The sequence below is a fragment of the Alligator mississippiensis genome, chromosome 4, assembly GCF_030867095.1.
Source record: "Alligator mississippiensis isolate rAllMis1 chromosome 4, rAllMis1, whole genome shotgun sequence".
Lineage (NCBI taxonomy): Eukaryota > Metazoa > Chordata > Crocodylia > Alligatoridae > Alligator > Alligator mississippiensis.
The window spans coordinates 217136710-217163087 of record NC_081827.1 but is presented as its reverse complement, the minus strand read 5'-3'; the positions used below and the strand labels follow the sequence as shown (position 1 = coordinate 217163087).

General features: G+C 45.2%; 1 protein-coding gene across 1 annotated transcript in view; it reads right to left on the bottom strand.

Annotated features, from left to right (window-relative positions):
* Positions 1–26378, bottom strand: part of LOC102564050 (sodium channel protein type 2 subunit alpha) — a 153829-nt gene that overhangs the window by 111240 nt on the left and 16211 nt on the right. Inside the window, exon 2 of the mRNA XM_059727328.1 lies at positions 4673–4989. Coding sequence (XP_059583311.1) covers positions 4673–4939 — 267 coding nt within the window. The 5' untranslated portion in view covers positions 4940–4989. The remainder of the gene's footprint in view (positions 1–4672; positions 4990–26378) is intronic.

The following is a 26378-nucleotide window of genomic DNA, read 5'->3' as shown; positions in this document are numbered from 1 at the left end:
TACTTCTCCCACTTGTTGTAACTGTCTCCTTAATTCCCATACATATTCAGTAGGTTGGACCCCTTGGGTTCCTCCTTTCTCCCAACCCTCTCATATCACATCCAACAAACTTTGTGGTTGTCTGTAAACAAATTCGAACGGAGAGAATCCTAGGGAGGATTGTGGGGCCTCCCTTACCACGAACAATAATGGTGCTATTAATGTCCCATTTACTGGGCTCCTCTTGTGCACACCTTCTCAGCATACTTTTCAGCATCCCATTGAACCTTTCTACCAACCCATTAGTTTGAAGGTGATACACAGATGTCTGTAAGTGCTGTATTTTTAAAACTTGACACAAGGTACGCATCACACATGACATGAAGTTTGTCCCTTGGCCTGTAATTATTTCTGTGGGTGTGCCAACCCAAGATACCCATTTGATCAGTTCCTCTGTGACTTGCGACCATGCGTAGTGGTATCGCTTTCAGAAATCTAGTAGCATAATCAATCAGAACCAATATAAATTGGTGTCCCACTGAACTTTTTGGTAATGGTCCAACTATATCTAAGGCTATTCGAGAGAAGGGCTCCTCCATTATGGGCATAGTTTGTAAGGGTGCCAAAGAGGTTTTTGAAAACTTATTCGCTGGCCATTAGGGCAGGCCCGACAGAAATCTTCCACTCACTCATATAATCAGGGCGAGAAACACCATTTGGTAAGTCTAGCTTCTGTCTTAGATTTTCACATATGTCCTCCCAAGGGTTGTGTATCTGCCAGCCACAATAGTGGGCCTCAGTAGGCTTGGGGAATCAACAGTTGTGGGACCTCTAGTCCATCTTGTTGTCCTGCTTTTATCTGGTACAACAGGCCCCTCTTTAGCTCATATCTAGGACTGGCCTTACACTGCTCAGGACATATTACCTGCTCATCTCACTTGGCCGATTCCAACTGGATGATGGACTAGAAAAGATCTTCTCTCTCTTGTGCCTCTCTAAAATGGATGCTGCTCAATAAACTCTCCATATCAAATCAGCCTGCATCCTGTGGGATTTCTTCTTCTGCTAGCAGACCCTCCTGTGCTCTTATGATGTCTAATACATGATAAATTTCAGCTGAATCTTGGCCCAATATCATCAGGTAAGGGAGATCTTTTGCTAGAACCACCTTGCCGAGTACTTCCACCATATATTTTCTTCTTGGATACGTTGAAGGTTGTCCATAAATACAAACCATTCCTACTATGTCTGCCTTCGGGCCCACCTGTGAGGAGCCGCATGTATCCGAATCAGAGTCAGCGCACACCCAGTATCTACAATGGCTTGTATTCTTTTCCTCCAATGCAGGTCCACCGTGGGTTTTTCTTTTGGACCTTCGCAGTCGACCTTCCCAATGCTACAGTCCATTACCTCTACTGTCCCACTATCCCTGGGCTCATTCCTGGGCATCCTGTTGTCAAATGCTGGCTCTCTCATCCACTGTGTCTGATGAGGGAAGTTGTTACACTCTCAGGCCATGTGTCCCACTCGACCACTTCAGAAACACACAATCGTAGATCATCATCCCTCCCATGCTTCTTTCGGTTCTGTTTCTTGAGTTGTAGGATTTGGTACTCCCTTTGGACTATGCTCTCGGTATCTTTCTCCCTGTGCATTGTCAAAATTCTCCACAAGCCACAGAGCTTCTGCTGAAGACTTTGGACGGTGGCAATGCACCCACCTTTGAGTACTCTCATCCAGATCTAATAGGAACTGTTCCAGTAAAATCTGATCACATAATTCTACTGTAGATACCTCTTGTGGTTTCAACCACTTTTCTAACAGGTCTGCCAAATGTTGAAGCAAGATCCTTGGGGATCTATCTTCATTGTTCTTTCTCATCCAGAATGCTTGCTGATACCTTTCCGGATTGATGTCCAATTGGTACATAATTTCTTTCTTCATCTTGTCATAATCGATGGCTTCGCCCCATGGCATAGCTCAGTATGCAGCTTTGGCTTTTTCTATCAGGAGCACACCCAGTTGACCTGCCCATCAGCTCCGATCTAAGCCTGAAGACAATGCAACTCTCTCAAAGCTCTCCAAGAATGCTTCCGGGTCATTTTGGGGTGTCATTTTTGGAACTTTTAATTGGACTTGATTTCTCTGGGTCCATGCTTGTTGTTAGAACCACATTTCCTCAAGTGCAATCTGATGAGCTGCTTGCTGTTGTTGCTGCTGGAGTAGCTAGCTCACCAAATACAAGGTTTGTTGAAGTGGTTCAGGGCCACCCATAGTGCCGGCTTGCATCCCATGTTATCTGTCTTGCTGTGACTGTCGTTCAATTCCCGGCCAATGCACCACTGTGATGTTTTTGCTGACTGCCTTGCCTATCACCTCTTGTGTTGGGTCCGACTCTCGCTTGCCACATCTTTATTCATTTTGTTGTTATTAGTTGGGAGGTATTATTTCCGCAGTAGGTCACTGGTAATCTCTCTCAGTTTCTAGTGGTGGTTCACCTATCTGATGCCTTTCTTACCTGATGCACAAATTAAGAATATTACTCAAACCACAGTCATATGTAGCTGAAGTATTCTTTTTATTAACTTTCAGGTTCTTTTACACTCATAACTATTTTTACAAAAGTCTTCCTTTTTTTTTTGTACACCTTTTATGCTATTTTGTCTTTATTGATATACAACATAATCAAACTCACTTTTGAACTGTTTCTTGAATTGTCCCGAAGTTTTTACTTTTAGTTTCTTTTTCCTTTTTTTTAATGTATTTTTCCTGTGTTCTTCCTAGTTTCCGATCAAACCTCTTTAAGAACAGTCAGTAACGCCAACGATATAAAAATCAAAACTAAGAACTCCCAGCAGGTTTGTTTGTTGGTTTTTCATTGCCTACTCTCTTGTTCTTTTCTTTTTTTCTCTGGAGCATCTGCCCCACCTCTGCTTCTTGCAGCTTCTCCCTTTCTTGCACTTCTATTTCTTCTCCAGGAAATCCTCTTTTGATTCCCTGCTTCCTTTCTTCATCCAGCCTCCTCCAACACACTGGACCAAGTTCTCAAAGTTTCCCAACTCCGTAACCCTCTCCCCACTCTCTCTCTCAGGGACACCTCCCACTCCCATCTCCGCCTCACGTGGTCCTGTGCTGGGCTCTTTTATACACAGCGAGCAACTGCTCTGGAACCACCGCACTCCTTGCTCAATTTGTTTTTCAGGTCTTTTACAACACTGTGCAGAGCTGTACAAGTAAGGGGCATGATGAAATGAAGTTTTGTTCTATTAAAATTTGTATGGTCACTGGACCATTTCAGTTGGATTAGTAACTACCTGTTGATGGTCGACAAGTTTGTCTATCTAGGAAGCACACTCTCCTGTGCTTTCCACATTGATGACTAAGACAACGCGAGACTAGCAAAAGCTAGTGTGGCCTTTGGCAGACTCCATTAGTCAGTTTGGGACCACAGCGGCACTGGAATGTCAATGAAACTGAAGATATATAAAGCCATCATTCTCCTGACCCTCCTTTACACCTGTGAAACCTGGACCAGTGTCATGTCAAGAAACTAAACCACTTCCATCTGTGCTGCCTGTGAAAGATACTAAAGATCAAGTGGCAGGACAAGATTATGGACACTGAGGTGCTCGGAAGATCAGCTCTCCTCAGTATTCACACTCTACTGAAACCGGCCCATCTTAGCTATGCCGGCCACCTTTCAAAAATGCCTGACACTCACCTGCCAAAGAAAATCTTCTACGGTGAACTGTCAAATGGAGTACGCTGTCATGGTGCACCAAAGAAGCAGTGCAAGGACACCCTAAAGGAGTCCCTAAAGAGTTTCAGCATTGACCCAGAGTTGTGGGAGCAAATCACTCACAACCATCCATCCTAGAAGTCATCAATCCAGAACAGCCTTAAGACAAATGCACGGCAGAAGCAATGAAGAAACACATGGTCAGGAAAACAAAAACCTCTTGTACCCAGTCCTTATCGCTTTCCTGCCTCTGCTGCAGCAGATTGTTCAAGGCAAAGATTGGGCTTATATATCACCTATGTACCCACCCAACCTAGGCTCCACCTCCCTCCTCTCTCTTTCCTCCTTTAGCCTTCTTTTCTCTTTTCTCTCTCCCCACTTCTTTCCCATTTCTTTTCTATCCCCCCCTGCTGGATGCAATCGTCTTTGCCTATGAAGGATAAACAACAGTAACTATGTGTTACCTAAAACCTTCTCTATCATAGAATCCTTTTGCAACATTTTATTTTTCATAAATTATATTTTTTTAACTTTCTGCTGTGTAAACATACAGGATTTTTCCAGCTCAGTACTCTCCCCACTTGTGTACCTTAGGAGTGACAACTAAATCCAATGAATCTACATTGTAAAACAGGCATGAGTTAGATTAGTCAGGCCAGTGGCCTTTCAATGTAGATTTTGTGGCTTGAATGCTGTAAAAATACAGTGATTAAAAAATCTTAGCATTTTTTATTAGTAGTTGATGAAGTAATGCAGAAACTTAACTTTCAATAGTTTCCCAAAAGATAAAATATTGAAAGGTACAATTAGATTAAAGTTTCAAAAATAATGAAAATAACAGTACATTGTTTTCACAAAGGGAAAAGAAGAGAAAAAAAACCCATTCTGTTTCTCTAAAGTATTTTACTAATCTGTCACCTCAGACATCTCACTACACTCTTAAAAAACACTCACTTTTTTATTGATATAGTATGGGTCCAGGTCCTCCAGGGGCTCAGACACCATTCCTGGAGGTATGTCACCATAAATAAATGGAAGTGTCTTGCCTGCTTCCAAATCACTGTTTGGCTTTGGGCCATTTTCATCATCATCATCAGTATGTTCTTGTTTGGGCTTTTTAGCTTTTTCTTCTGCAGAACGTTTTTCAATAGCTGTGAGAGACTCTCTGGTAAAATAGCGAAAGCTGTCAGGTCCTGGTGGTACCAGAAGTGCCTGTGCCATCTTTTCATCCTGCAAATTTAATTACGTTTAGCCTCTTGCATAAGAATTTCCTAGGAAAGAAAAATGCAGAGATTTTAGGAAAACTGTAAATGAGAACCTCCCACCCCAAAATAAACCGAAAAACAAATAACTCTTCATAATTTATATAACAACAAATACAAATGTATGCTCTCTAAAATACTCTCTAAAACTTTATTGTATTAATGGAGTGTGGTCCTCAGCCTTTTAGACTCCAGGCCTTTTATATTTCATCAGTGGTCCCACCCTTTTAGACTCTAGGCCCCCCTCATTAGACTCAAGACACCTTGGAAAATGCTAGCTTTTAGCTTTAACTCATTTTTCAATTACAGAAAAATAATAAAATAATTATTTTGTTGCAAAGAACTCAGAAACATGACAACAGGTTAGAATATCTTTAGAACTATGAATCCTCATTCCTTTTTCTAAACCATGTGAATCATGTCTAGGTGTTTCTGCACCTAATAGTGCTGATACCGGACAGCACACCACCACAACCTTAAAAGGATCTATGGTGTTGCTTGCCCTGGTTGAGAATCAGTGGGTTATATGTTTATTTGCTAAACATCAATTCTTAGGATTCTCAATAGTTGAACTTTATAACCCCAAGCACTCTATTTAAAGCGGTCATTTCATTCATAATGAAAGCTGTTTGGCAATAATTGAGCTAATTTAAGAGCAAACTGATTACTATATGGACAAAATACTTTCGTATTGGTGATCTACTGTATTAAGGATTATTTTGATCATTTGAGTAGATTGGGACCCACAAGGTTTGCCAAACTGCTTGTACTTTATGAACCAAAAAGCTGTGCCTCCTACAGCCCCTCTATATGTGTAGGTAAAAATGCAATGGGATCTGATGCATGATCCACACAATTGCGCCTCCTGCCATGCCACATGGCATGATAATTACTTTGCACATGTAGCTGGTCTAAAGTAATTGTTCAGTTAACCAGCTAGTTGCATAATATATGGCAGGAGAATCACCTGATTCATGATGATTGTGGGATCATGAATCAGATCCCATCATGCCTTTTTGCCAGTGCAGGGGGAGCCTGACCCCAGGTTCCGCCTGTACTGACAAGAAAGAAGCTCCTCTGGGAGCCCCTTCAGCTGATGGGGCTTCCAGCTGAAGGGCACACCATGTGCACCCATCAGCTGATCTGAGCTCTATGCACCCTTGCAGCTGGGGCAGTGCAACTGAGGACATAGCAGAAGTACTCAAATCACGGCCCTGTCAGATCCTTCTGTGAATTCTGTTAAATACCTGTCATCAACAATCTTAGCCAGGACACGAGAAGAAGAAAGAAAAAGGAAGAGGAAGAAAGTAGTAGTAGTAGTTGTGGTCTCCTAGACACAGGGGCACTGGGAGCCCTGTCAGCTGATGGGGCTCCCAGCCACAGGGGTGCACATGCCACCTCCACCCCCCCTGCCCCCAGCTGGAAGCTCTGATCAGCTGATGGATCCCAGGCATGGCAGCCTATGGGGGCACCACGGTGGCTGGTAGTTTCCTCAGTTGAAGGGACTCCCAGCTACAGTAGTCCATGGGACAGTTCCATGTCTGAGAGTCCTGGGCACCCCCACATCTGGAAGCCCTGTCAGCTGATGGGGCTTCTAGCTGTGGGGACAAGGCAACATACAAATTAATGCCAGATGGAAACCAGGTATAAAGTTATTGCACATTTTCCAGCTCCTACTTTATAGCTGGTTGGACCTTTTTTAGGCATACTAGTTACTTTCCACATGTAGCTGGCGTAAATTAATTGTGCTGTTAACCAGGTAGTTACACATATTATGCAATATGTAGAGGGAATCCTACATATGAGGCAACAGGATTTTTGATCAGGAACACGTAGAAGCAGAGGACCATCTTGTCAGATCCACTATGAACATCCAGCTTGCTTCAAAACACCAAAAACAGCCAAAAGTAATGTGAAGGACTCTCAACACCAAATCTCTTCATGACCCAAAAGTTGGTAAGGATCTCCAATGGGGTCTCATTGGAAAGCTCTCTGCCCCATCCAAAAATGAAGGCAACACTGAGGAACTCTAGTTGGGATTTAAAGCCCCTGTCCATGTTGCTTGTGCTGAATCTATTGGCTTTACCACCTGTCAACACCAAGACTGAGTGTGCCACCAATCTAAGCCTACCATGACCAGACAAGGATTCATCCTATTTGGCAAGATTACATCTTATGTCTGCAAAAGAAGGAGTTGCATTAGCTCCTCAAAGCTAAAGCTCAGAGGAGGATCCAAGAAATCAAAAACCAATGGTGGCAAGATAAAGCTAAAGAGATAAAGCTCTATGCTGACAAATATAATATGCATAGGTTTTTCCAGGCTATGAAGGCCATCTACAGCCCAATTTCCCATGGTCCTACTTTCCTGTGATCACAGGATGACTCGATGGTCCCCAAAGACAATGAATCTATCCTAACTAGATGGAAAAATCACTTTGAGGCACTCCTGAACTTGAGTCTACTGTCATTGAATTCATCAGCTGTGAATGCCACCGTGGGAGATGTAAAAACCCCGGAAGAAGCTAGGTGTGGGAGGGGGCTGAAGCAGGAGGTGGGACACCCAGTCTGCCGTGGCGTTATCCATCGAGCAGACCCCGCACACAACTCTGCCCTGCCACAACCCCTAGCCCCTGGGGTAGAGGCCCATGGCTAGCTGACACCTACAGAGCATGTGACGGGCATAATCCACTCCTAGCCTGTGGTAGGCACCACAAACCCAGGCTCAGTGTAGGGACGGAGCCAGGCCAAGGATTGAGAGTGAAGGGCAGACTGAAACTCCAAGCCTGCACTCCCAGCAGAGGGTGAGGAGGCAGAGACCCATCAGAGGTATTTGAGGAGCTGAAGCCAGGAGTTGGCATGGCGGCACAATGATCCTCATGGTTGGTGAGTGGGCGAGATGTAGGGGAGGCGGAGCCCCAGGAGCAACCATGATGAGCCAGTGAGTATTACCATCTCTAGGTCAAGTCAGGAACACCACTGAACCCCTCCTTTCAGTTCCAGTTCCATCAAGTCGTGGCAGACAAGTCAGGGGCCCGGCCCAGGAAGTGGGGAAATACAGCACTGAGGGTGCACAAATGTGAGAGCGCCACACACCCACCTTGCTCACCTGCCAAACCTTGTTGTTATCTAATTAAAATATTAAGTAGGTAGGAGGCTGCCCTTCAAATACCTCAGTTTTAATGGGGCAGTGTTTGCACACTTCAGCCATCATATGCCTCACAGATGTTTTCTCCAGTGGTTTGCACTGGGTTCTTCCTTTAGACAGATGAACATACAAACATACACAAACACACACTGGGCCCCTGGCCCCACATACTGGGCTCCCCTCACTGGGGCTCCACACCACCCGCTCACTGGGGCTTCCACCCTGTAGGGCTCAGGTAGCTGCTGTTATGCCTAGCCCCCTAAATCCTGGGGCCTTGCATGCTTTGAGGGTGAGGTGGTCACAGCCATGCCTGGCCCCCTCCCAGGGCCTCTGCAACCTCAGGTCTCATGAGGAGCCACAGCGCTGCTCTAGCTCGCTCCCCTGACCTGAACCCTGGGAGGCCCTCAGGAGTCCTGTGAGCCTGGGCTCCCCTTGTATAGATGAAACCCACCAGAGATGTGGAGGCTGGGGGGTTTTAGGTGTGCCTACTTGCCTTTCACCGGGGAAGTAACTGGCCTGCCATTTCCGGACGACTCCCACAACACTAGGAGCTCCACTAGGCCACCCTTCCCCAGCAGTGTGCAGTTTCAGGTCATGCTCAGGACCAATGAGGTCTCCTCCTTCCCCATAGTCTCACCCTTACATCCACAGTGTTCCTGAAGCCAGAGCTCAGCAAGGAGATGTTTCTTCCCTGCTGGCTGGTCTTAAATTGCTCTCTCCATCCCAGGGAGCTGAGCATTAAATGGCTACCCTCATCAGGCACCTACCATTTCCCTGGTCTAGCCCTTAGAGTGACAGAGCACTAAGGCTGCTCCATCACAAATTGACACCGAATACCAAAGGGATGGAGGACTTTGCAACTTGAGATGTTTTGGTATAAGGCCAAAGTACTGAAGACAGCTATCCTTGACCTTCAGTATGCCGATGATTCAAGCCATCATTGTGCACACAGAAAAAACACCAGACTTCAATGGATCTTTTCAGAGAAGCCTGTTGAACTTTGGGCATCTCTCACAACATTGAGAATACTGAAGTGCTCTATTGGCCTGCCCCAGGCCATTAATATGACCCTCCTCCCCAAATTACCATAGAGGAAAAGACCCTGGAGGTAGTCAAGCACTTCCTCTACCTCTCTCAGAGAGTGAACATTGATGAGGCAATCCAGCACAGGATTTGGTGCACAAGTACCTTTCAGAAATTGCTCCACGTATCTTTATTCATTGCAGTTTTTGGAAAGATACCAAGATCCAGGTCTACAATGCAGTCATCATCCCCACTTCCCTCTACGGATGTGAAATGTGGGTGACCTTGTGACAGGGTGCCATTCTGGGGCCAGTCAAAATACTGGCCCACCCACATGTCTAGGGCAGTCCACCCACCTGACTTTGCTGCCATGACTTTGTTGTAACCAAATTAAATAGTTGTTTCAAGGTGGGAGGCTGCCCATTTAATGCCCTGATGCCAAGGGTTCATGATACATGGCTCCATATTGTCCCTCCATATTGTCCCTACACTGTGTCCCATGCCTCACAGATGTTACACAGATGTTATACCCTCTGCTGGGGCCTCAGCCTACTCGACCTCTGCCCCTTTAATATAGCAAGGCCTTCTAGCCTAGACCCACTGTGTCAGGCCTGACTGTGAAGCATTAGCTCTAGTTAACCTCCTTTTATTGCTGGGCTGTCCAGCACCCTGTAGCTGCACCCCTCTGATGCTAGGGTTCTAGACAATCATGTGCCCTGCTCTGGGCACTAATAAGGCCTCCCCTAATAGCCTCATCACAAACCATCAGTGTAACCACAACACAAACATAAGCCCTGGGCTATAACGTAACAGTAACACTGAAAACCATGCTTTGCCCCTTTAAGAAGGCAAACTTCCACCCCTAGGATAGCACAGATTCTAGCCTTGGGTAACTTGTAGGCTCCTGGAGTCTTACCGCACTTGTAGGCAGCAAAGCAGGCAACCAAATGCCTCTGTGTAGCTTTTTTTGGCAGGGACTCCTTCCTCTGGCAGTCTCCAGAAAGAGTAAACTCTACTAGCCCCAGCCTCCTTCCAGACATTTGACCTACAGGTGCCAGTTATTTACCCCATTAGCTTGTTACTAAGGCAGCCTGCAGCTGTGGAGCTCTGCCTAGCCTGTAGGGCTCCCTCGATAGGCTGCTTTTGCCCTTAAAGGAGCAGGCATATCTTGGTGCCCTGCAACAGACCTACTGTCATGTCAAGAGCGTGAAGAGGTATCACCAATGATGCCTCCAGAAAATCCTCCACAACAAATGGGAAGATTGTCACACAAATGCCAGTATCACTGCTGAAGCCAATATTGCCAGCATTGAGTTGGTGATCCTCAAACACCAACTTCACTGGGCCAGACATTGTGTGTGAATGCCTGAGCCTTGGATCCCAAAACAAGTGCTCTGCTCCCAGCTTAGTAATTGCCTGAGATCTCATGGTGGCCAAAGGAAATGCTATAAGGACACATTGAAGGCATTCCTCAAGAAAACAGATGTTGACATCAAGGCTTGGGATGAGCTAGCTGCCGATTGACTCCAATTGTGCCAAAACCTCAACCAAGTATCTCTCCATTTTGAGGTAAAGCCTCTCGCCCTCGAAGCAGAGAAGAGAGATCGGCAGAAGGAAAAAGAGAGAAATCGTTGCTTATGGCCTACTTTCCCCTGCAGAAAGACCTGCAACTTCTAGGGACAGATCTGTGGCTCAAGGATTTGTCTCCTAAGTCACCTCGAGACCCTTCAATGAACCATTGTAGAGATCATCTTTGAATTGATGGATTGCCAGTAATGATGGAGTTGCAGAATGGTGCCCATTGTTTCTGGTCAAGGAAGGGCCATATTATTATTACATTTTTAAAATATTTTATAATATCATTGGCAGCATTTTATGACATATTTCAGGAGTTATTTTAACTGGTCTTTATCATTTAAGGGACTGTATAAAAGAAAATATATTTTAAATATCGTGTGATACAAAAGAAGACACAAGGCCGAATTATCTGTTCATGCAGAAAACTGCACATATCAATCAATATGGCTCACTTATTTTCTAGTGTTGTTAACTCCAAATTTCAGAAGGAAGGTGAATCTCTATGTGTTTTAATTTGTTAGCTTTTTACCTAAAACTGCTGATAAGACTATAAGTTAGACTTCATTAGTTTGGCTTTCTGTGGAAGGTAATTATCTGTCCACTAGCCAATTGCCCATCAAGAATGACAGGGGTGGGGGGAAGAGCATGTGGGGATAGATCCCCGTGCCCCCGCCCCCATCCCAGCACACTCTCCACTTCCATCCTGCTGTTTGGGGTCTGGGCCCACTACCCACTCCCTGCCACAGTGGTGGGGGGAGAGGAGGAGCAGGTCCAGGCTGACCCAGTGGGGCACAGGAGAAGCAGGCTTGGTGCTGACGTGGAAGAGGGTTCACTCCTCCCTTCCCCCTGCCGGTGCCACATTGGGCCAGGCCCACTGCTCCCCCACCACCACCATGGCAGGCTGGCTTCTCCCCCCGCCTTGAGCCTGATCTTCCCCCACACCTCCCACATCAGACCCAGGCCCCGGCACACTCCTCACCTCCCCCACTGCCACCACCACTGTATCGGGCTGGGCCTGCTTCTGCCCCCCCCCAATGAGGTGGGCCCACTCCTCACCCCACACCCTGTGCCAGGCCCAGGCCCACTCCCCCCCTTCTGCTTGGGGTCCAGGACTGCTCCCCCATTCCCTACCGCAGCAGCAGGGGGAGGACAGGAGCATGCACAACCACAACTAGCCCAGGCCCGCTACCCAGTCATGCTGGGGCTGGGGCCACTCCCCCTCACCACTTGGGGTCTGGGCCCACTCCACACCACCGTGCTGCCAGCTCCAAGGTGCAGGATTGGGGGTGTGAAGACAGCTCCTTCTCCCCTGCATTGGGCCTGCTCTTCCCCTCCACTGTCACCACATCGGGTCTACAGACAGCAATGACAAAATGGGGGAGGGGAGTAGGGGGGAGCTGAGGCCAGTGCCAGTGGCCTCACCTCCCTATGGCATCCCAACCCTGCTCCCCTGCCATGCCACCCCCACAGCTGTTAACTCCAAGGAGCAAGTGGAGCAGGGCAGGGCCAGTTCCAGTGGCCTTGCCCCCCCCCTCTCTGCTCCTTTGTCATCACCTGCAGGGAACTGGGGGAGGCCCTGGCATGGCTTACAAGAACTTGTGGTGCTCTGGCCAGGTGCTGGATGACTGGAAGAGGGCCAATGTGGTCCCCATCTTTAAAAAAGGGAAGAGGGAGGACCCGGGCAACTATAGGCCTGTTAGTCTGACTTCAATCCTGGGGAAACTCTTTGAGAAGATTATCAAGGAGCACATTTGTGATGGGCCAGCAGCGGGGATGATGCTCAAGGGCAACCAGCATGGTTTCATTAGGGGCAGGTCCTGTCAGACCAACCTGATTGCCTTTTACAATCAGGTCACAAAATCGCTGGATGCAGGTGTCGCGGTGGATGTAGTCTTTCTGGACTTCAGGAAGGCCTTTGACACTGTCTCTCACCCCATTCTCATTAAAAAGCTAGGTGACTATGGCATTGATGCCTTCACAGTCAGATGGATTGCAAATTGGCTGAGGGGTCGTACTCAGAGAGTGGTGGTGGATGGGTCATTTTCGACCTGGAGGGAAGTGGGCAGTGGAGTCCCCCAGGCCTCGGTCCTTGGGCCTGCACTTTGGACGATAGGGTGAAGAGCAGCCTGTTTAAATTTGCAGAGGACACCAAGATTTGGGGTGAGATGGGCATGCTAGAAGGGAAAGACAGATTACAGCAGGACCTGGACAGGTTATAGGGGTGGGCAAATGAAAATAGGATGGGTTTTAATACTGGCAAGTGAAGGGTGCTGCACTTGGGCAGTAGAAACCAGCAGCATACCTATAGGCTGGGGAACTCCCTTCTCGAAAGCACGGTGGCAGAAAGAGATCTTGGAGTCATTATTGACTCCAAGATGAACATGGGCTGACAATGCAAAAACACTGTCAGTAGGGCTAACTGTACCTTGTCCTGCATCTACAGATGCATCACAAGCAGGGCCAAGGAGGTGATCCTCCCCCTCTAAGCGACATTTGCCAGGCTGCAGTTGGAGCATTGCATCCAGTTCTAGGCGCCACACTTCAGGAGGGATGTGGACAGCACTGAGAGAGTCCAAAGGAGGGCCACTCACATGATCTAGGGACAGCAGGGCAGACCCTATGAGGAGAGGCTACGGGACCTTAACCTGTTCAGCCTTCACAAGAGAAGGCTGAGGGGGGACCTGGTGGCTGTCTATAAATTTACTAGGGGGGACCAGTGGGGTTTGGGAGAGACCTTGTTTCCCTGAGCGCCTCCCGGAGTAACAAGGAATAACAGCCATAAGTTGCTAGAAAGTAGGTTTAGACTAGACATTAGAAGACACTACTTCATGGTCAGGGCAGCTAGGATCTGGAACCAACTTCCAAAGGAAGTGGTGATGGCTCCTACCCTGGGGGTCTTAAGAGGAGGCTTGATGTTTACCTGGCTGGGGTCATTTGAGGCCAGTTTTCTCTCCTGCCTGGGCAGGGGGTCAGACTAGAAGATCTACAAGGTCCCTTCTGACCCTAGATCTATGAATCTATGAAGGCCATCACAGCCCCCTTCTCCATCCCCTATGTCCCCACCATCATGGTGGCGGGCTGTCACCTGTCCAAATGCTTCTTTATGCTGTTTGATCGGCTGCCTTCCCCACGGTGTCCTGACCCTGCTTCCCCCCCCCCCATGCCACCACTGCCACTGTTACCTCCAAGGAGTGGGGGGGCGGGGGGGTGGGGGAGGGAGGGCGAGGCCAGCTCCAGTGGCCTTGACTCCTCTGCTCCATTGTCATCACCTGCAGGGAGCTGGGGGCAGGTGGTGGTGAGGCCAGCACTGTTGGCCTCACTCCTCCGTTCCATCCACTTGGTTGCCGTTGCCTCCAGGGAGCAGGGCAGGGGGGGAGAGCCCAGCTGCGCTGGCCTCATCCCCCCCGCTCCAGCCCCTGTTTCGTTTCCCCACCATCATGGCAGTGGGCTGCTACCTGTCCAAACACTTCTTCGTGCTCTGATTGGCTGTCAGCCAATAAATAAAGCATTAAAGACAGACAGACACACTTTTATAATATTGGAATAGGAAATGGATTTAGAAAACCAGCTTAAATTAACATTTCTCAGAAAATGTAATTTTTATCACAGGAGACAGTCTTACACTTGGGAAGTTGTTTCCAAAACCTACATTCAAAATACATAAACTTAAACATTTTTGTAGCAAGAAAAGTTCCAAAATATTTAGAAACCTGAAAATGGACTATTTATACATTTTCAGTTAAAGCTTTTGAACTGCTGAATAAAAACTTTATTGTAGGTTGATTAACTGAAGGAAAACAATTCCATGCAATTTTTTTCCAATGCAAAATCAAAACAAGTCAACAAACTAACATTTTCTCATTGAAAATAGTTTTTTCTTAACCTGTACTCTATTGAAAAAAAATAAAATTGAAAAAAATTCTCAACCAGCTTCACTTGTTTCACATAAGTCACCACACAATGGCAAGATGGCAATGGTTGCCAGTCATCATCTCAACTGTTTTCAATCTAGGATGCAGGAATTATTGAGGGCAGAAGTAATAAACTACTAACAATCCCAATTCAACTACTTGTACTAACATTTCTTTTCCCCCCCAACTTTTAACTCTCACTCTGAAAGTGTGTACTCACAGCATTTGAGTAATCTAGATTTTGGAATTTGGCCTCACAAAACAGGGCAGAAGTGTCAGAGGGAACAAAGTAGAGCCTCCTTGGTTTGACTGTTCTCTAACAGCCATAGCAGATGTGTAGCAATTGAATTTGGTAAGGTTTGGGAGCTAAAATAATGAATTCCTCTTTACCAAGTTCAGGAAAAGTCCTTGGTATCTCTTTTGGGGGGAAAAGACCAATAAATCTACAAAAGAAACTGGGACAAATAAAACTGAGGCCCTATGCAGTGAAATCTGAATTTCCAGTAACTATCATGGTAGTTAATGCTCCTGTCATGTCAACAAAAGTCTTCTTCATTTGTAGACTAGATTCACATAGCAACAACAACAAAGCTAGTAGATATCATTACCGTTAAGATCACTGAAATAAAATCAGCTATAGATTATAGCATAAACTACCTGTGATAACACAAAACCAGAATAAGGACACCTGATGATAGGCGCTCTTCAGTAGAAGATAATATAATATGAAAACAAAAGCCTGGAAAACCAATACAATAATACAATAGAATACAATACAATAGAAGTGTCACTGATATCCTGGAGGAAGCTCAAAGCAATAATGCAGTATAAATGGAAAAAAGAAATTATTGAGGCATTTGGAGAATTCAGTAGGCAACCCAGTAATATTCAACTATGCTAAAACACTTTAAAAAAAAAAATGTTTATGTTGTTATGCAAGGCTGTGACCTTCACTGACACATGCTAGAAACAGCCTGAGCCAGAGAACTGGTTCATATTATTATATCCTACAATAAGAAAAATCTGGAAGTCAATTCCACCCCATTTCTTCTCAGTAGGGGAAGCTGAAAATTACCTCAGCAACAAGCTTTCTCTGGAGACTAAAACTAAGCTGCTGCATTTGCCCAACTCATCGCATCCAAGATTTATAATGTTGATTGTAGCTCTTTGACATCTCCCTTAGGCCTCGTGAAGCAAGCAACAGTTTTCTTTTATATCTTACAAATTAGAACATTTTAGATTCAAATCTGTTGTATTATGTCCATAATGTTGGTCTTAAAGGGTGCATATGCACCATCCTACAGTCATTAGTGCAGCAATATTCTATTTATTTGATAAAGTTGTTTTCATTTTATAACACTATAATATTAATTATTAGTCCTATAGTGGCTTGAAAATGCAGTAAGAAATATGGAATCACATTGCACCAAAGACCATGAATGTGGCACCTGAACCACTGGTAGAAGCAATGTTAACATTACCATAGATAGGGATTGAGCATTTTTCCAGTCGGTCTGAAATATTCTCTGAAAATAAGTTTTCATTACAATAGGGTAATAAATCTTGCACCCAGTCTCTACTAATGAATTAGCATTAGTGCGCCTACTTTGATCTTTGCTGCTTGTAACTCATTTTCCTATTGTACTAAATTTCCCATTGTAGATATGTCTTAGATATATTTCTTGATATTACATTACATTGGTTAATTGTGCAAAAAAAAGCATGGTTTGTACTATATACAAGTACTTATAAAACAAGTGTTTCTTAAAAGTATGTTTATGGAGGACTTGTGCTAAAACTTGTAGCAGTTTCAAAAGAGGTAAACTGCATCAGTTCTGGATGAATTAAGTCTATGGGTACCTACAGTAATTTCTTTATATGCAGGTTACTACAGGTATGTTTATTTCTAGGTCAGTGTTTTCAAATTTGCCTTTCACTTCCATGTGCTCAGAGAGGGTAGGTCTGAGAGGAAGGGGCTGCAGGGGAGAGAAGTTGCTGGGGGCAGAGGATAGTGGAGCTGCCTGAACACCCCTGCCGCCCAGATCTGGTGTAGCAGTGGGAAGGAGACAAATTCAAGGCAAAGCTCCAATAATTAAATTCTATACATGGAAAGCTATAATTTGTGCAGAAGCAAGCAGGATAGCTCTGGCACTGCCGAGCACTGCTCTGGGTCTCTGGCTGGTGCCCACCCTTGCCAGTTCTTAGGTATGTTACAATGGAGGGTGGCAAAAATCCCTGTGCTGTTCCTCAGTGGCGGACAAAGTTGAGCATTACAAATAACCTCACACTTCCATCCAAGTATGTTTTCTGTTTTAAATTTGGGTATGTAGGGGGGGACGACATGTGGGGTTCATGGGTGGGTGTGTGGGGGTGGGAGGGATGTGGGGTTTGGTAAGGGAGTTGAGGGAAGGTCACCACATGCCCACCTCCCCCACTGACCCCTGTGATGCACAGCCCCAGGTGTTGGCAGCAGCAGCCAGCTGGGCCATCAGGGTGCTCATGCCATACTGCAGGCACAACCCAGTGGGTGCTGCCTGACCTGGGATCTGTACATGGCAAATGGTGCTGGTCTGGCCTGGCCCAGCCCCACCCCACCCCAGGTGGTGGCAGGAGCCATCCTGGTCCTGTCCAAAGGTGCACGCTAGCAGAACAGGCTGGAATGGCTCCATTTGCCATGTGCAGACCCCAGGTCACGTGGCGCTGCACCACTGCAGAGCTGTGCCTGCAAGTGCCTCGACAGCCCAGCTGGCTGCCAGCTCCCGGGGCTGTGTGCCACGGGGGTGGGGAGCAGGAGGAGAGGGAGTGGGCATGAGGCGGCCCACACACAAACCCCACACCTGCAACCCCCTGAGGCAGCATACTGGAGCAGCAGGGGCATGGGGCAGCCATAGAGATGCTCTGGCTGGGTGCCAGAGCATGGCTATGGAGAACCCAGCCTCTGGTTGCTTCAGGGCTTGCTCCAGGAGCATGCCCTGTGCTGCTTTTTTTCCGATTTTTTTTTTAATTGGGATTTCTTGGTATCAAATTTAGAGGAACATTTTTTCATTCCCAGTGTGCCTCTTGTGGTGTATCAAACTGCTTTGAGATGTTACAACAGACATGTGCTCACTCATCTGGATGTGGCTTGTGAGGACTTGAGCACTAGGTAGGCCTTGAGCTATGTTTCCAATTGGATACTAAAAAGAAGTGGACTCCTGAGCTTTTTCATTTCAGTGAACCTGAACCACAGGCATGCAGGTATATATTTGATTACTGCTACAATAAGTGCAATAACGACTCCTTCATAAAATGGCAGTGTAATTACTGTTTTTGTTCTAATCTTTTATTTTGAAGAGGTTATAATTTGGCTATAAAATCTTGCTCTCAGCTAAATAGAGCACTAACTTCTTAGATGCAAAGACCTGGGCTCAAGTTTCTGTTTAGGGATCGGTGATAATGAATATTGCACCTTATAGTCTGATAAATGTCCGTTCACATAACAGAACTGGGATTACTCAGGTTAAGATAAAAGGGGCTCCAGTAGTCGGTTTCACTAAGCAGCAGCAGCAGCATCCTAGCTAAAACAATCTCTTTCTGCAGCTCTAGAGGTAGAAAGTGCTGAGAGGAATTTATGCGATGATGTATCATGTAACACCTTCAATCCTGACTCAGCATGTGCAGAGTTCTGAACTACTGGGACATGCTGACCAGGAAAACAGGAAGCAAGAGACCTAGTTAGGAGAAGGGAGTAGGAGGAGGACATTTCCAGAGTGAAGAAAAGTCTAGAAGGGTGGAGAAATCCAAAAGGAGGGAGAAATTAAAAATGAAAGGAAAAGACATGAGGGCAGACTAAAGTGAGGGGATGAGCGCATGGGGTGGAGGTGGAGAGACGGTGGCAATGTTGTCTTCAGAGAAATGAGTTGTGATCCTCAAAGTGAAACCATCCCTGGCCGAACTCCATATAGCTGTTACATCTAGTAAAAGAACGGATGTTGCAGGTGAGGAATGAGATAAGTTTATTTACAGAGATGTGTGGGGAAGTTGTAATTTGTACTGAAATTTACTTTTTTGATTCTTCCTCTGGGATATGTTTTCATATGAATATTTACAAGTAAAACAACAATGCAGTAATGTCTGTAGAAACCTAACATAGAAAATAGCTATTATAAGAGTTTTTACCTATCCAATAATTATAACATTAACATTTGGCAGTTGCTAGGCACTACATAATTCAGACTGCATAATTCTGGAAGTTATCACTGAATTACAGTGCTCCAAACAAATTCCAAACTCAGTAATTTTTAGTGCCAACCTGGCAAACAAGTGGCGATTCAGAGATAGGGCACATACTTGGAGACGGATCCAGCTGAAAATAACCATAGGATTCTGAGTCTTGTGAGCCCCAGAAGGCCATGAAAGTTGGCTGTACAGCAGCAGTAAAAGGTTGAGCTTTCTTGGAAGCTAAAAACACCTTCTAGCTCAGTAACATCAATGGCTACAAAGCAGCACACAGAAAAATATTCCTGTATTCCCCTTGTGCTCATCCTTGGCATAGTTATTTGTTCCATACTTGCAGAAGTATATCTCATAGGAGTTATCCTAGAACTGGGAGCACTGACTAGTTATGGAGAAAGGAGGAAATAACATTTATTTTTCAGGATGTATATTTGACTGCTTTTGAGGTAAATTCTGATAGAGACAAAACAAATTTTCAAATATCCATCAGAAGCCAGATGTGGAAAGTCAGTAGCCTTCCTGTGTTCCCTGTCACCTAGGCTAGGGACAAAAAATACGCACAAACTAATGTAAGTGTTCAGAAACCTATTAAAATCTGTAACACCGCAGAACTTCAGTGCACACAAACTGCTTTCAAAATAGCTAAAACTTGGTTTAAGATAAACCCGGATGGATGTAGTATATGTTAGTCACAGTGGCTATAACATTTGATATGACATGTAAGTACCAGAACATTTTCAGATTACTCTTAAAATTTTAGTATTTTGTATTAGAAACGTGTGTAGCTTCCTAAGGTAGGAATATAGTAAGAGAAAACCCATTGTCAGGCTGATATTATCTGGTACAATTAGTTCTCTCTTTAAGGTCACTTAAAACTTGAACAATCATATGTTCAAGTTTGTTAACTAGTGCTAAGTGCCTTCTAGGCATCTTAAAGTCAAACCACTTGAGGCAAGAATGATCTTTGAGCTGTGCTAGGCAGCTTGACTTAGTTTAACTTTTCAATGTTCCACAGAGTTAAAATGACCAGTTTGTAGTCCATCAGCATCCCAGGAGATGCTGCTTCCAGGTGGACTAGTCATCCTTCTGGACTCTGATGCCCCTGCTGAGACAGGCCAGACAGCAGAGAAGTGGCTGGTGGGTTAGGAAAGGGAGGAATCAGAGGAGGGGGACTTCAAAAGGTCCTAGTAGGGGTGCATGGGCAAAGCAGGGAAGGAAGAAGCAATGTGGGCTGCAGGGGGGGGGCGGCAGTGGGACACACACATCCACACACACAGTCCCAGCATACATATATGCATCTCCACCTCCCATCCCAGAGTTGTCTTTGGCTGCAGTCACTGCTGAGCAGCACAGCTGTGTACAGGGGTGGCAGCAGCAGCAGGGGAGGGGCCATCCCTGAGTGTGCTGGGCCATGTGGAGCCCAAGAGCTGGCACCCCACACAGGTGCAGACAATAGATGGAGTGGGGCAGAAGCAGTCCTAGGACTCCTCCTGTACCTATATCATCATTGGCAGCAGTGGCAAAAGGGGGTGAGTAAACGGTGGCAGCAGTGGCAGAAGGGGGTGCATCTGCACTGCCACACCACACTGGTCCACCTCTGCATATGTCCAAACTAAATTTACTTTCTGCTGCTTTTTCTCTCTGCCCAGTCTGTCACAACTTTTACCCTAAAACTGGCCATCTTATATGTTAACTACTGCAATCTTCTCTCTATGCTTTCTTCCTGCAGCCTCACTCCCCTCAAATCCTTTTTGCTGTTAAATTCTCTTCCTGGCTCATCAGTTCAAGTCAGTCTTCTCTTATAATTCCTCTGCTGTTTCGTATCTTCCGCAGCATCAAACTCAAAGGTTTTGTCTTTATTTCAAAGCTTTTCACAAGTATGCTCTTCCTTACTTTTCTTGCTTTATATTTAATCACATATTTGACTCCTGCCTTTGCCCTGGCAATGATACCAGCCTTAAGCACCTGATCCTCTGTGGCCACATCTACATGAGATGATGACACACAGTTGTTACTGCGCAGCCATATAGTACTTGCACACCCAAGTACTAAATGACTGCACAATAACCAGTTTTACTGCACGGGAGTGTCCCCACATGGCTTCCTGGTGATGCTGAGTATGCAGTAGCTCATTCTTACTGCGCCATATTTCATTACACCTGTGCAGTAGCATCAGGTCACATTTTGTGCCACATGATGCTACTGCGCAGTTGTAATGAGCTACTGTGCAGTAACCGTCTCATGTAGATGCAGCCTGCATCACCAAGATGTCACCCCTTACAAGCGAGCAGATCTCCCATTCCAAAGTCATAAAGCCATCGCCCTGTTCTCCTTCAACCCCCTCAAAATTCAACTCATCTGGAAACCACAACCATATCAAATTTACTAAAGTGAAAGATTTGTGATTACTGCTCCTGTGATTACTGGCTAAGAATTATGCATGTATCATTATTGTTTTTTACCCTGTCTCCCCCAACCACATCCTACTTGGATGTTTCCTCCACCTCTTATGTCCTGTTTTTTAGACTGTAACCTTTCCATGGTAGAAGTTAGACAAACACTTCACTGGGATGGTTTGGTTAGGGATGATTCTGCCTTGAGCTGTGGCATATGGAAACCAGGGCAAAAATCATACATGAGATTCAGTCTGAACAAACAAAAGCTCACACAGATATGGGAAAATTTTCAAATAAGAGTATAGTAGGGCTTGGGTAGAAACACACACACACACACACACACACAAACATATAAATTAAAATAACATAAAAAGCCACTTCAAGACCAACAATACTGCAAATTATCATTTTGTTCACTCTGCCTATGTTACAGGCTTTCTCCTACTTTTTGTGTCTCATGTTGATTTGAATTGTAAGCTCTTTGGAGCAGACTGTTTTTTTAACATAAAGAACGGGGCGTTGATTTAGGCACTACAAGAATACAATTGGTAAATATTAATAATAATTTATATGGCTTCTGACTTGAGATATAAACAACACTGTTGGTACCTTAGCCATGATAGCTTATGAACCCGTAGCAGGGGGGTTATGCTCTGACCAGCTTCCTGGTACAACCAGACTGAGAGGACATAAGCATACAAACCCTCCATTCCCGCACACCGATATCTGCACTTATGCACTCTGGACCTGTATGGACTCTCTTAACACACATGGCCCCCAATATGCCAATATATTTATGAAAGACCATGAAGTCTGTTTCCTCTGCAGCTGCCCTCTGTTAGGGGCCCTAACAGCCTGAGCTAATTGCTTAGTTGGCCACACCTGCTAATGAAACAACTGGCCACTTTTAGAGCTTACTGATTAAATGGGGAGGTTGCTCTCTGCGGGAGCCAATTCCACCTGTGGCAACAGACTACAGGACAGCCAACAGTTTTTCTGAAGGTTTCCTGTGGTAAGCCACTCTAAACCTGTGGTCTCTAGTTTCTGAGCCTGCTTGGCTTTGTTCCTGGACTCTGGCTTTTTATAACTTTTCTTTGGCTCTACTAGCTCAGTCTCTGACTTTTGGCTCTGTCTCCTGGCATTCACTGACTCTGGCTCAGACCCTTCGCATACCCTGACCCTGGTTCTGATTCCTGGCATATCCTGACTTCAGCTCTGACTTCTAGCTCATTCTGAATTCGGCACCAGCTTCTGATTCCTAAACCCTGACTCAGCCTGTGACTTAAACTCTGACCCTGGATTTTCCTTTGGATCTGGTAACTTGGTCTGTGCTTCCTCCCCCTTACAGGACCCTGATTTTGGTCCTTCCCCTCCCTTGGTGGCATAACCACTAAACTAGATCATGTACACTCTCATCCCCCTGATGTACCTAAGGAATATTGATGACGTCTTCATTGTCTGGAAACACAAAAGGAATAGTTAGTGAAATTCCACCAGGATTTTAACAATTTCCATCAAACTCTGGAATTCTTCACCCAGCAAATGTATTTCCTAGATACCATGGTGAAGTTTTGCAATTGTCACATTGTATTGGAAACCCACTGACTGCTACAGATATCCTCACACCAGTTTTCATGCAAAGCACGCCACTGCATCCATCATCTACAACCAAGTTCTACATTACAGCCATATATGTTCCCATCCCACTAATGGAGATGTACACCTAGGCTAGGGACAGACATTCAAAAAGCCCAAGCCTGAATTGATTCACTCTTTACAGGTTAGTCTAAACTGTATAGCTTAAACTGATTAATTGCTGGACAGACATGCTCTGTTAAACCAGGAAATGCAGGCACGTGCCTGCAGTGGCTCAAGCCACAAGCTGGAGGGGCACTAGAGCATGCCTGCCAGTCACTGCCAAAGGGAAGGAAAGAGAGACGCCCTCCAAGGCTCTCACCCCTCCCTACTGGAGCGGAGCGGGTGTGGCCAGGCACCAGCCAGGGCTAGCATGGAAAAAGTCGTTTAACTAAAGCAAGCTATTGAACACAGCAATTTACAAAGCATACAACAGGGAGCCACCAAAAATCTTTGCCTAAGATAAGATACAGCTCAGTAAAACACAGCATACATGGCTTAGTTTAATTTAAAATGTAAACCACAAAGACGAGTTAGTTTTACTAATCCTAAGGACAGAGTGTCTCCTTAGAGCCAGACATTCAGAAAGGCTTTGCTCACATGTTCTGCTTTGTAATGTAAATGTAGCTCTCTGCTTTCTTTGGTGCAACTTCTCTTAACTAAATCTCCAGCATGTGTTGTCAGGTCTTTGCCAACACTTTCCACCTCTCGGTCTGATTCTGCAAGTATTAGCTCTGGGCTCAGAGCTGCAGCAGGGCTTGGATCTGCACATAGATCTGATTGCTTTTCTCCCCTGCTCCGGGACCACTGTGCAAGCCACAGAGACTGCAGCCAAAGCCCAGGCGTCCTGGGGAAGAGAGGGGACAGAGGGAATGATTAACTCTGTCCCTGCCTGTTTGCAGGTAAGCCATGGAGGCATGGCTAGGGCTGGCAAACAGTAGTTGTAGTCCCCAGGGTTTGCCAGTGGAGGGGAGGCAGGGAGAGGGGACAGAGGGGGAAATTTGCCACAGGAGCCATGGCAGCCCAGCGTCTGGCCACACCCTGCCCTTGCTATGGCCAGAGAGCAGAGGGGAGAGGCCAGCCCTGCTGTGGAGCAGAGAGCCCTGCCCAGCCCAAGAGCATGCTGGGGATCTCTAATTTATCTAAAACCAGGAAGGGATCTGGGACAGACATTGCATAAACTGGTTTGAGCCATATCAGTCAAGTCTGATACTATATTCAACCAGATTTATCTCAAACTGGTTTCAGCCATTTTCAAATTGGTTCATGTGCAATGAACATATGTTCTGTTACAGTTTAAACCAGTTTCTGATCACTTAAATTGGTTTATGTGTAATGTCTGTTCCTAGCCCTAAAGTATTTGGAGCAGGAATACCTACAAATGCAATACAATCTTAAAGCTGTAGCTACTTAAATCAACAAAGCCAGACTCCAACTATGTTCCAACCTCCTACAAGACCAACCCAAAAACAAGGACAACAGAGTCTCTCTGGTTGTTACCTATAGCCGCCAGCTTGAACACCTTGGATGCATCGCTGATGACTTCTGATCCTTCCTGGGCAATGATGACTGTTTCAAGGTATCCATGGGGCACAACCTGTCCTGTCTTACAGATAGTGTGTGTCCCCCGCCTCCTCCCAACCTCAAACAGTTTCTGAAGCAACAAGTCACTTAACTCTTATTCTCACTGAGGCACCAGGCCTTGCAACAGGCCCAGATTCAAGCTGTGCCCCCTCATCAATACAGACTACGTCATCACTGGACCACATAACCTGGATTATAACATTCACCTACTCTATCCATGTCATATATGCCATCAGCGGCTTACAGTGCCCCTCTGCTGTCTACATTGGACAAGCAAATCCCTACATGTAAGAATAAATGAACATCAGTTCCAGAAAGACGCACAAGCTTATGGCAGAACACTTGAACCACCCTGGACATTCCACTGCTGACCTCTGAGTAGCTGTTTTTAAACAACAAACCTTTAAACACCAACTTGAATGGGAATTACAGACCAAGAAATCATCCTCAGACTGGATTGTGTTATGTATGGTCTAAACAGGACCTATGGATTCTTAGCCCACTACCTGTATTAGCTTTTGTGACTCATTTATCCCAAAAGTCCACCTACCAAAAACCTTTACTTTGAGAAAGACCCTTGGAAAAAATAGATGATGAGGTTTGGGTGAAACTCTTATGTTTTCTCTTTACAGTACCAGACTGATCAAATGAAAGCTGGCAAGTGTCTGGAATGTGACTGGAAAATTTGTTGACCCTGACTTTGTTCCTTTAGGTCCCCTAGGAAGATGCAACATGGAATTGACAAGGTGATGTTAGATATACTTCCTCTTTGAAGGATTCCACTAATATGCATTTTGAGAAGTCATGAAAAACCTTCATAGTGTGGCTGTGTGAAGTGTAGGAGACAGATTTCAAAGTGGAGAAAAGGTCTAAGTAGATAAAGACAGACCGCAAGATTTTCACTACAACAGAGGAGATACCTCCTCCCCCCCCCCCACCCCGACTCCAACTCTGACCCACCATTTCATTCTCATTCTGTTATTCTCTATCCTGAACTTGGTCAATATAGTTGAGCAACTTACCACAGAATTAATTGTTTCCAAATATCTTCAAGCACTAAAATGTCTAGATCAGTCTTGCCAGTAAAAGATATAACGCTAAGAAATCCTTGCCTCTTGCATAGACCAGTCCCTTAAATTGGCCTACGGGAAAATAATTTGAATAGATGCCCCAATAACACACAGTCTTTTGGTAAGATATCAATAAGGACTATATATTGAATACCTGACTCATATTCTTTATGGTACTAACCCAGAAAATAGGTAAAGAAAATATTTTCCTCATGGAGAAGGAAAAATGAATCTTACCTTTATGTTTCTGGGCTTTGACTGTTCTCCAAATCTAGTCACTGGATGTCTTGTTATAAGTAGAACAAAGAGGGCACTTCACTGGGAGGGATGTAGAACACAAAAGATTATGGGTATGGGTTAGAAATGTTTCTTTTCACGAAATGTTTCTTCAAGGCTTTCCCATTTTTATGTCTGTGTCCAATGTTTCTCTTAAATTCTCAGAACAGATCAAAACAGGCAAATGTAAAATGAGAGGAGACTGGTGTCTGCTCTCCAGTCAGATTGCTACATGTCTCCACTCCATGATTAAAGAATCTAAGGAAAAGTAGGATAACGTACAAGTCATTTATAGATTAATTATTCAAAATTATAAAGCTTCTCAGGAAATGTTTGGAAGTTTCTATAATCCTATTTATTCCTTTTTTTAATGGAAGTTTTTAACTGAAGAAAGGAAATCCTAAAAGTTACTAGACACCTAAGGGAGGTATCAAGCTTAATTATGATAATAAGGCAAATATGTTCCTTGTAACAGGAATGTTGCAGTCTCTTCCCAAGATAATTTCAGGCACCCTGCACAGAACTTGCTATTTTTAAACAGAAGGAGAAAAGGATGTCCACTCTA